The sequence below is a fragment of the Camelina sativa genome, chromosome 10, assembly GCF_030686135.1.
Source record: "Camelina sativa cultivar CO46 ecotype springtype chromosome 10, ASM3068613v1".
Classification (NCBI taxonomy): Eukaryota; Viridiplantae; Streptophyta; class Magnoliopsida; order Brassicales; family Brassicaceae; genus Camelina; species Camelina sativa.
In genome coordinates this window covers 8,697,990-8,710,144 of record NC_141889.1, presented here as the reverse complement: position 1 = coordinate 8,710,144, position 12,155 = coordinate 8,697,990, and the positions used below count along the sequence as shown (strand labels likewise).

Genomic DNA, 12,155 nt, shown 5'->3' with positions numbered 1-12,155 from the left:
TATAATAAAAATTATAGATGTTTATTACTACAAGTTGAAAAAATATATATTTTAGATTTCTACTAGAAATCATCTAGTATTAATTTTGAAGCTCCTAATCATTTTTCCATCCGAATCCAAGAGAATTTCTTTCAAACAGCTCAGGAGAATCGTCCAAAGGATACTATTTATTTTAAACAAATAATAATAATTTTAGGTATCAATAATGCAATAGATTTAAAAGACCAGCAATGAGAGTGGTGAGGTAGTGCTTCGTAGACTCGTTTTGACGTATACTATATATAATTTCATTTGATCACGATGCGAATACAAATTTAAAATTTTTTATTCGTTTCTCTTGGTCACGTCGTCTTTTGGCTCATTAGATTCTGGCTCGTTAAAATTTTGAAGTCTTCCGTAAAACAGGTTAAAAAGCAAGTTAAGAGCAAATGAAAAATAAATGTAGCTTAGCCATTGGCTGAATTGGTTGACAAAAACACGTCCCCTACCACAGTGAAGCTCAGACAAGTTGATGAGCAAAGCGTAATTACATTAAATACTAGATACTCCATCTGTTTTTTTACATGTCTTAAATGCTTTTGGTACGCCATATAATAAAGCCTAAAATGTCTACTATATAGGACAAATAAATCATATTTAGAATTAAGAAATCATCTATTATGAAGCGGTTGTAATCTTTCTTCTAACCGATTCCAACACGTTTTCATATCTAAAAAACTGGAGATTTGTAATTTTGAACTAAACCGGAGTTGTAAATTCATTTTATGATGGCCATTTTTGAGCATTTAAATGTGAAGAGGCACACTTATTTCATGCAGAAAATGAAACAATCGATAGATATATTAGAGAAAAAAGTCGACCATGTGAATACACACATTCTTGAGTTTGGTGTGGGGATTTCCGGAAGTGGGTAAAAGAAAAACCAAATTGCTTTTTACAAAATTAACTACTTCACCGTCTATCATGGGAATTTACTTCAGGAACTTATATCACTATAACAGTACACAATATTTATTTGAAGTATGATGTTGAAAAGTCAATATCATGGTTCATCAATGTTAGTTTTATATGCATGGAAAACGTGAAAAGCTGTATTCATATATGATTCAAACCCGTTATTTTTTGGGCTCCACCATTTTCCATGCATGGTAATTTCACCTTATAAATTATTTTGCTCAGTTCTTTTGCTTAACCTTTTAGTTGCCAGTTGCATGGTAAGCTGGCATATATATGCCCAAGAAACGCATTTTATTAAAATCATCATACTTACTATAATTAAACTATTAAACAGAGATATTGATACAAATGCCAAATTTTGTTATATCGGATTTACATTTAACATATCAAGGTGGTCAATGGAAAGATAACATATGATACATATATATAATTGGGAGAGAAAGAAAAAATCACACAAGTCATAAACAACAATGAGAGCATATCATACATGCATGACTAGGAACGTGACATAATATAACAATCTCAAACGATCACACTTGATCTTCACATTTTCTTGAAGGAGATGAATCGGTCGAACAAGAGCGGTCATCAAACATGGATATATCGAATTATTGGGAAGAAATTTCGGAAAACTTGAGAGAAACACTGTTGACGCAGTGACGCTCATCGGTCGCTGTGGGAAAACCTTCTCCTTTGACAACATGACCTAAATGTCCATCACATGTCGCACACGTGAGCTCCATTCGTCTCCCTCCTGCCTCCGGCTGATAGATATAAATAAGCATGCAACTTGTTCAATGGACAATTCTTTCTTACTAAAATATTTGTGTCTCATAAAAGAAAAGAAAAGAAAATGTCAATTACCGTTTGTTTAATGGCACCAGGGATAGCATCGAAGAAGGAAGGCCAGCCACAACCAGAGTCGAACTTAGTGGTGGACTTGTAAAGAGGAGTTGCACAGCCAGCACAGCTATAGGTTCGCTCGTCGAACAGTTTGGTATACTCTCCTTTACCCCGGGCTCTATATATTACAAAATCAGGAAGACCGTCTAAGAGGAAGTGATTATATGTGCATGGCAATTTACAAATTTTATCTATTTTCTAGAATTATCAGGCCGGACACCAAAATCTTGGACTAGTAACAATTATGACATTGTAGTTGTCTTGAGAAAGATGCAAATATAAATTAAGAAGTTATATCTGTAAATTAAGACTATGCTTACTCTGTGCCCTTTTCCCTGAGAACTCTGAATTGTTCAGGAGACAAAATCGCACGCCATTCGTGATCTTTTTTGGGGAAAGAACCAGTTGATGGAGCCACCATTGTCGCGGATGTTGGCATGATCACGATTGTTAAGTGTCTATGAGGCAACGGAGAGATGGTTGTGTGCTCTGAGACCTTTTAAGAAAATAAAAGTGGAATTGGTTTTGTGAGTTGAACTACAAAAGGGTCGGGTATATATACTCATACACAATCATTTTTTTTTTTTTTGGTCTAACTTAAAAGGTGGCTACAAGAATCTTCCTAACAACTAAGGGCATCCACAATGGGGGTTTATATTTTTGGAGCTCTTAAAATTTTTAATTACTATATTATGTACTTTTAGTAGAATAAGAACCTTGGAAATTCTAATTAAAAATTTTCCCTCCAATGGTGGGTTATAATTTTGAGTCTCTTAATTTGATTTTTTTTTTTTTTGAATAAAAAATTTAAAGTAGAATATGAAATTATTGTATTTAAGATATATATTTATTAAATTATTGCATTTCGTAAAATTCTAACATCAAGATTCTCTATTCACCCATCAAGAAATTGAAAAGATGAGCTCATCGTGTACATTGACAGCACCAATGAGGTTCTTGACAGGTTCGTGCTCATGCGCCTCAGCTAATATTGCAGCCAGTGAGGAAGCAAGAAGCATCGTTGCAGGTCGTGGTGCAAGATATTTGCATGTGTTTTTAATTCTGGTTGTTAAAGTTTTGTTCTCCCGAGAAATCTCAAAGTTTCAAAAGCAAAGAGAGTGATATTTTACCCTGGAATAAAAGAAGAAGTGAAAATTGCATTTATCAGATCGCTCTTGGAGTCGAACTGATCAACTAGTAACCCTCTAGGTCTCAACTACAATATAGTCGAATGATAAACAAAGTCAGACCCGGAGTCAAGTCAGGCATGAGGAATACGACTTCAAAGAAAGAAAAAGTTATGAAGTATTAAGTTCTGGTATATGACCATTATGAAGTTTTGTTGCTAAAATTGTCTCTTTTGATTAAAAATGATAGAAACACGCATCACATTTCACACGACCAACAAGTTTTGTGATCGACCAAAAAGGAAAAGCAGAGGTCCTTCGATGAAAAACAGAGGTCCTAAGCTATGAACCAACACTAATACATATTCTTGATTCACGAATTTCAGATCACATAGGCATGGATACCTGCAAGCTATGAATCTGCCGTGACACCCTGCTGCCTTACTCAAAGTGCCCACACATAAATCTACGACGGCTGCAGAGTTAAATTCCTCAGCCACGCCACCTCCATTTTCACCACAAACAAATGTTCCATGGGCCTGACCGATCAATATCAATTTGCTTCAGTAAAAACACCAACATACTAAAATTTTGCTTGAACAGAGTCAACCAACTCACATCATCAATAACTAAGAGGAAGCCATACTTCCTCCGAAGCTGAGAGAGCTCTTCCATTGGTGCAAAGTCACCGTCCATACTAAATAAGCTGTAAAAACCAAAAATGAGATTCAACCATAAGAACTTCCTTTCATATGTCCACAGTCTCAAAACACCAAAGGCGTTAATAAGCGATCTGAAATGTTTAGCCTTTGTAGTTAGCATTATCAATAGCGACATGTAGATGAATAGCAAAAAGGAAAAAACCATGATCAGATAAGAAAGCAGATTGGGGCATTTAAATACTACAGCTACAAATAAGAACAAGAGCAGTAAGTTGCAAATGAGATTGACCTATCAGTCACCAAAACTTTCCTCTTCATTTTGCAACTTGATCTGTCCAAACATTTATAGATGTCATAAATAGAAAACTAGATGTCAAGGGGGGAGTTGGGGAAGTGAAAGGAAGATTTGTTTACCTCCTTCTTTTTCAGTCCCACCAAACTAGACTCAAGCAAACGATGATAAGTGGTGTAACCACAAATTAACGCAGAACCCCTTAGGTCCCATACTATATTCTTGAACTGCCTGTATTGAAGGAAAAAAACATAAGGCAGTGCAAGACAGAGAGCGAGAGAGAGAGAGGGTTAAAGTTACAATGGAGGCTACACAATGCTTCTCAAATGAAATCGAATAAAACAAGGCTTTGTTGACTAAAGCCTATTTTTCTAATTAATTTCGTTGAGTTTTCAGAAGATAATATAATATTAAAATATAAAAACTTAGTTCTCACTCTTTGCGTGAATGAATTTGAGTATAGCAGTATAACTAATAACATTATACATAAATATGTTTTTCATGTTCTATATGTTAAATTTTATGTTCTCATCTTTTATCAAAAAATACTTATGTAACACATCTTTTAAGCGATGAACTATATTTTAGTTCGAGTAATTTTTTGGGTAGAAGAATAAAATCGTAAATGCAACTTCGAGTGAGAAACCACATTTTAAGTCATTTGGAATTAGCTAGGTATCCACTGCGATCTCCTTTCTGACCTAAATTAATATCAATTCTGAGGTCATATCCCATATTTGCGACTTGCGAGGTAGCTGAATTTGTCTGGTATACTGTCATGTATTCTAATTTAGCCATATTCGTTTATCGGGGTGATACCTTAGAGCTAGGTTTGTGATATATATACTGTCATGTTTTCTCTTTTGTCTTTTTAGTTCGCCTCTCCTTTATGGATAAATTAGTCCACTAAGTTAGAGAACAAATGTTCCCCCTTACGAACAATAAACTATTAGATCAATAAATTAGTCCATTAATTATTACTATTGTTTTACTAATTACTAGGCTAGTTTATCTATATATAATTAATCCTTTTGTAAATGGAACATACGTTCTGCAAGTGTATGACATTATACAATAGTACAACCTATTATTTATGGTTTGATCTTTATTCATATATTATCTCGCTATATGTTAATCTATTATTTTATTTTTTTGGTCAACATATGATAATCTGTTATTTGACGTAAAAATAAAAACATAATCTATTAATTATATATACATTATTTGACTATATGATAATCTATGTTATTTGTTTGTATAGTACATTTGTTATTTTCAATTTCATTTATGAGATATCTTATAGTATATTATATATGAGTATAATAGTAACTGGCATACTATAAATTTAATAACATGTGTTATGACATCTCATATATGTTGTATTATATTCCATTTGTAGAAAACACTAAATTAACAACATGTCTGTTGTGTTCGTCACCAGTTATGTAGCATAACATGTTATATTTTTGAAACAAAAAAAATAATAAAAAATCATATTTTTAACATATCATGGTATGTCATATATGAAACTACTACAAATTGAATTCTGAAAATCCCATTTTATGGAATTATTGGATATTTTATTAATATGTGAGAATGTGAATGATGTATATTTGACAATAATTTCAAAACTAACCTCAAAAATTAAATGATGTGAACTCTAAATTCATAGAATTTTACCAACAAATATATACCAAGTTGTATGCTACAAAACTAACTAAAAAACAATTTTTTCAAATAATTATATGCAGCATGTTTTTTTTTATCAACCATTGGGTTACAACAGCTCGGCTCATTAGCCATATACTTACATTCGTATGAAGCGGTACTTAATCTCTTGGGTGATAGGCAGCATATTATATATATATATATATATATATATATATATATATATTTATTTATAATTTTGGAGAGAAAATTAATGTATGACACGATGTCTCATCTTTTTACAACTTTAATTATATGATTTTGCTACATTTAAAAATTAAAAACTGTATTTCTATATCACAAGATGTAGTAATGAATGCTTACAAGTAACACAATAATCTTTTAAAAAAATAAAATAATAATTTGTCGCCTAAAACATGCTATACGGAGCACTTTTTTTTTTTGTTTCTTTGAATCATCTGTTGTGGGGAATGGGATTGTTGATGTATGAGTAACGTGAACACATGAAAGTTCAATCATATTAATTTACCAAAAAATATAATAATGCTCCTACTTGACAGGTAGATACACCACGTGAAACAAGAGCAATAATAGTAAAAATAAAACTGGCACCACACCCATATAAATACCGTATAACTAATAACATGGCCCTTAATAATACAAACAGAATAATAAATACCGTATGATTTTGATTAGTATATGAAAATAATGCAGAAACGAATTGTACAATCAGGATTTTACAAGTTTTTTTTGTATTATTATTGTTAGCTATCACATTTTGTGGAGTACATTTCCGGTATCCTCACACTTTCTAATATTATTGTCTATACTAATGTTCATAATTTCATAGTTGAGTTATATATAGTACTACTTTTATATTTAATAACTTATACAACTTTTTCAGTAAAAGAAAACAATATCACTTTATCATTAGTTTCCAACTTTCCATGTATTTCCACTAATTAATCAATCACTATGCATTTCACACACACTTGACAAAAAATAGTAACAAAATTATTAGCAACTTGCAAAGTGGAACCAAACTAATCAATTAAAAATTATTTCTTTAAAAAAAAGTATAATTTCAAAACAAAATTGTATTATTTGTTGTAGAGAAGAAAACCATGTTTTATATTGTAGATTAAATCAATTACAAGATAAGGATTCATTTTAGTGGGATTTGTAAATTTTGTTATTTTGCTTAGAATCTTTAAAATTTGTTATTTTCTTATATCTAAAAACATAATTTTAAACAGGGTTTATTTGGTTCCAACATTTTTTAAGGTATAGTTTTTGTTATTAAGTATGTAGTTTTTTTTTTTGGGCAACCATTAAGTATGTAATTTATGAAATTTTTTATTGCCAGAATAAAAACATACTCCCTCCGATCCCATATAAGTGTCGTTCTGGACTTTTTTGAGTAGATTAAGAAAACAAACAATTTGACTGTTTTAACTTCTGAAGTTAAACTAATTTACTATGTTATTTTTTGTTTTCTTTTTTATTCAATAAATTATTTTATCTTTTCTTCTCTTTATTTTTTTCTTTGCGACAATGGAGTCACAACTCCAATTTATTTTGTCTCCACTGATTAGTTGATTAAGAAACAGAGATCTCAATTCACTTGATTCCTCAACTGATCTCATCAGGGAGATAAGCAATTGGGAGTGCGAGCTGATTTGAAGCAAATCAAAACCAAGAGCGGACTCCATAGCTGTTTTCAAAGCCATGACTTCGGTCGATAAAGCTGACGCCGTGAATCGATGGGAGCTTGAACCTTCAAAAAGGGAGAAACTTAGGGCATCTTTGATAATCCAACCCAGTCTGCAATTTTCTGAGGATCTGGTCCAAGCGGTGTCGATAAAACAAGAGAGCTTTGCTGGGTTTGGTTAATTGGTTGCAAGCGTCCGAGGTTTATGCAAATTGACAAGGGATTGTTGAGCTTCGTGCCAGGCTTTAGCTTCGATTATGGCTTTAAGGATGGTTTCTTCTTTGGTGAACTTTCAATCTGCAAAAATCCTCTGATTTTGTGCTTTTAAGAGGATTTATCGGCCAAAGTTTCCGTGAAGCAGAAGTGTTTGCGATAGAGAGACGATGACGAAGAGCTCTGTTTCATCTATTCTTCTTACTCCTTTTAAATCCTCAGTTGGTACATTTTGCTCTGTGTTTTTTTCTATTGGCTTAAGCATAAAGGGTTTTGTAGAGAGACTTAACAATGGCTTAAATCTTGATTTTTTGCAGGCAAAGAAAAGCAATTCACCGCCTCCGAGTATGCGTACTAGAAGAGCAACTGCAGGTGCTTTGTTGGAAGATGAAAGAGAAGCTCCAAAGTCAATTTTAAAGTTGGCTTCTCCAAATCATGAATCAAGTACAATAAGTTGGAAAAACCAGAGAAGATTTTCAGTCTACGAGGAAGACTTAGCACACTGAGCAAGGTTTGTATAAATTTGAATGGTAATCGATATAGTATGAAATTCACAGATTCTACTTATGTAATCTCTCTGGATCCAGAGGATATGGAGAAGCGCGGCGGCGAGTTGGTGAACAAAGAGAGTTGGCAAGAAGGATTCCATCTGTATGACTTAGAGAGCTTCTCATTGGATTCTTTGAGAAGGTTGTGATGCTTTATCAGTCGTTGCAGAGGTGAAAGGTATTATCTCTGTATCCTCTTATTCTAATTCTGATTTTTAATCTTCTCATGTCTAGACCTTTGTTAATTTGGTTTCAACATCTATAGACCATTATGGTATCGATGGTGTATGAAATTCACAGATTCTAATTCATTTAATCATTGCAATTTGGCCTTTTAGTATTCTTCCCAATTTCAATTAACAACTTTTACTAAATTAAATACCTCCATGACTACAATGAATAGAAGTGGAGGGAAAGGAAAAAAATTCATAGAAGAAGAAAGCTAATGGAGGCAACAATTAAAATTCAAATATTTTCACAATTCTTTATATTTGGAGTAACGTGAATTTGATTGATCATCTTCCATGGCTAACTTCGATCTAAATCTTTCACTTTCAGAAAATACAAATCATTCCTTTGATTTGAATACCATTCCAGCGAATAGGGATGATCATGATTCTGAATATGGCGGTTTAAGAGATGACGGTGGCTACGTTCTTGCGGGTGAGGAAACAATGGAAGCAGATGTAGATCCAGCTGTAACGATTATAGCATCATCTGAAAGTACCATCGTTATCAATCTCAACGTCAATCCAACAGATGAATCAGTTGCTGATATTTTAGAACTACATGCCGATGAATTGTATGAAGAAAATGAAGATCACATTGGAGACCAAGGTAAGTTGAATTTTTTTTTTAGTTGATTTATATGTACTGTTATTGATGTCAATCCATATTCTCCATTTTGGATCAGGAGCAAACGAAAATGAAGAAACTCAAGATCACTTTGTTGGAGAACAAGGTTAGTATTCTTGTAAACTTGAAGAAGATTTTTTAAAAAATTACATCTGATCTCAAGTCTGAAGCTTTGTTTAGTTGCAGCTTGATGATGATGGTAATTTCAGTTTGGTTGTAGCAAATGCTAAGTTCGTCAACAAGGTTATTTTGTTAATCGATTTGGATAAAAAAAAACATTACGATTCATAAATTCTATTTTTTGTGATTTTACTTGAATTTCTAGTTTTTTTGTGAAGAATGGATTGTACAGTACTAAATTTGTTTTTTGAACAGGCTGTTTGGAGTAGATTTGATAGTTTTCTATAAAAGAAAAGCTGTGGGTATAGAGATAACAAGGATTGTAATATGCATTGTGATTTGATTATGCATCTGCTAATTTATAAAACAATTACCTCTTCGAGCAGGACCTAACGCAAATGGTAATACTCTTGCTGGTAAGAAAAGGAACTACATTAATGGTCAAAGGTGGGCAGTCTATAACGCTTTACTTGAAAGGAGTGTGAGAGGAAATCTGGGTAAACATACCACAAAAGAGGTATCGGATTTACTTTCAGTGCATATTCGAACAATTCAAAGGATATGGAAACGAGCTAAAGACACTCTTGTTGGTGCGTCTGTTGATGTGTCTCAAAGACGGAAAAAAAGATGTGGGCGTAAGAAAATTCCAATAAACATACAACAGATCATCAATACACCTCTATCTAAACAGACGACTTTGAGGACGTTGGCTGAAGCCCTTGGAATAAGTTATGGTGTACTTTACAGGCGTGTGAAAGAAGGTCTTCTGCGACGTCATTCGAATGCACTAAAACCACATCTCAGAGAAGAAAACAAGGTAGCAAGATTACACTTTTGCCTTAAAATGTTGGATCCTCAGAGTTTGAGTCACGAACCACAATTTATTGATATGTACAACATTGTACATATTGATGAAAAGTGGTTCTATATGACCAAAAAAACTGAGAATTACTATCTACTTCGTGAAGAAGATGATCCGATACGGACATGACAAAGTAAGAACTTCATTGGCAAAGTTATGGTGTTAGTTGCAATGGCTCGTTCGAGATTCGATGCTGATGGAAACGAAACTTTCTCTGGAAAGATTGGGGTCTGGCCATTTGTTACAATTCAACCTGCAAGAAGACGGAGTAGAAACAGAGAAGCTGGAACAATGGAAATAAAACCAATTACATCTGTCAAGCGAGATGATGTGAGAAGAATGTTGATAGAAGAAGTTCTTCCCAATATTCGTGAGAAATGGCCTCGTGAGGATGTAGATAAAGTTATCTACATTCAACAAGATAATGCGAGAACGCATGTGGATCCAAGTGATGTAGAATTCAAAGCAGCGGCGTCCTAGAACGGTTTTGATATTCGATTAATGTGTCAACCGCCAAATTCTCCAGACTTAAATGTTCTTGATCTTGGATTTTTTAGTGCTATCCAAGCATTACATCATAAGGTATGTCCGAAGAACGTTGAAGAGCTTATTCACGCAGTAAAAACAACTTACGAAGATTATCCAGCGAGAAAGATAAACCACATTTTCTTAACTCTGCAACTTTGCATGCAAGAAACAATGAGAATTAGAGGGACTAATAATTATAAAATCCCACACATGAGGAAAGAAGCGTTGGAACGAGAGGGTCAGCTTCCTAAGCAAATTAAATGTAATTCTACTATAGTAAAAAATGTGAGAAATCAGCTAAGAGAGTAAGGTTTCCTTTTGCTATTTTGGTAGATGAATTATGTGGAATTATCTGACTCTTATTCAAATTGAATGTGGTTTGTAATTGAATGGGCTGGTTAAAATTTAGGAAAGCTGTGAGGAAGTTTGATTGTTTAAACAGCCTAAATACTGTAAGATTGAAACATAAGATTCACTTTTCATGTTGGCATCAAGAAGTATATCTCTGAAAATGACTTCATTTCAGGCATATCCTGTTCCTGTTCTTGTAGAGGAAGTCGACGGTATCATATAGTAGCTGCAATAATCTTAAATGATGTTTTATGCTCTCTTGAGAAGTCAAATCCTTTTCTAAGCTGACAATATTGTGTTAGGAGTAAATAATTGGATGTCATCTTCCTGCTTGCAGATATTGTTAGCTTAGCAAAGTATATACTGGTCGTGGAAAAAGAAACAGGTAGACCCTCAATCTATAAACTGTAGTAACCAAGAAGATGTTTTTATTTCTTCATGACTACACACATTGTTCAATCACTTCATCCTTGTTTATAGTATTACAGTCTTTAGCAAATGACATGTTTTGCAAGATGAACCGCTGCATCAATATCACAGTAAGTACTGCAGTTGATTTATTCTTACTGATTTCAGTTTTGACTATTTTCCCTTTCCTTTCTTTCCAATATTTGTTTCACATCAAAGGTACGACTGTTTTTTTGCAGAGAAGAGGCTATCCTGATGTCTCAACAAGAAGGTACATACTCTAATCCCAGGTTTTTGGAGTACTATGGCAAATATATCTCTGAACAAATATATTCTTTCTAGGTTCTTGCGACTCTTTCTTTACTGCTTCCATATTTTAGACCGGCCAATTTTCACTCACAGATAAGAAAAGAACTGAAGCAATGTTGCTTAGATGCTACCTGAAGCGTGAAATGCCACAATGGAGGTATCCTCACTGTTGTTACTCAGCAACCAATTAGCAAGCTTTACTTGTCTTGTGATTCCTTGTTTTCATCTCTCTTTTTCCTTGAAAATTTAGGATTTAGTTAAGTCCAAGATGCTATCAATGGATGAAGATAACTTCAAAGAAGCCATTGAAAGGTGTAAAAGATCATTTCTTTTTACGTGAACCACTTTGATCGCTTCATCGTTGAAACATTTGTTTTTTGTTGCTTGTTTCTGGTATGGATATGTGAACCTCTGATATTTAGAAACTGGATTTCTCTTTTTTTATTATTTGGAGAACAAACCATAGGATAACTTATTGGTGATCATATAAAGAAGAGACCACTAGTAGAAAATTCAACAGCAAAATCTAGTAATAATATGGAAAATAAATTTTATAGAATGTCAGAATCATGTCTTGCATCTCTTTGTCAGGATGAATTTCTCCTTCCGCAATGAAGCGTTTGTTGAGATCAAAGTCATGC

General features: G+C 33.4%; 1 protein-coding gene, 1 long non-coding RNA gene and 1 pseudogene across 3 annotated transcripts; 1 reads left to right on the top strand and 2 right to left on the bottom strand.

Annotated features, from left to right (window-relative positions):
* Positions 1 to 1,296: 1,296 nt before the first annotated feature.
* LOC104718139 (peptide methionine sulfoxide reductase B9-like) lies at positions 1,297 to 2,389 on the bottom strand. The gene is made up of 3 exons (XM_087470134.1): positions 2,181 to 2,389; positions 1,822 to 1,978; positions 1,297 to 1,721 (listed from the first exon to the last, which is right to left on the bottom strand). Exons 1-3 carry the CDS (start codon positions 2,297 to 2,299, stop codon positions 1,566 to 1,568), a joined length of 432 nt encoding a protein of 143 aa, XP_087326260.1. The 5' UTR covers positions 2,300 to 2,389; the 3' UTR covers positions 1,297 to 1,565.
* An 808-nt stretch (positions 2,390 to 3,197) lies between these two features.
* On the bottom strand, positions 3,198 to 4,288 carry LOC104718138 (uncharacterized). Of its 2 annotated transcripts, XR_015569053.1 has the most exons (4): positions 4,064 to 4,279; positions 3,939 to 3,980; positions 3,606 to 3,693; positions 3,198 to 3,526 (listed from the first exon to the last, which is right to left on the bottom strand). It is a non-coding gene; the product is annotated as an uncharacterized LOC104718138 (long non-coding RNA). The 2 variants fall into 2 exon arrangements; XR_015569052.1 differs by lacking the exon at positions 3,939 to 3,980 and having other exon boundaries at positions 4,064 to 4,288.
* Positions 4,289 to 9,945: 5,657 nt separating this feature from the next.
* Positions 9,946 to 10,755, top strand: LOC147935911 (uncharacterized; annotated as a pseudogene).
* The last annotated feature ends 1,400 nt before the right edge of the window (positions 10,756 to 12,155 follow it).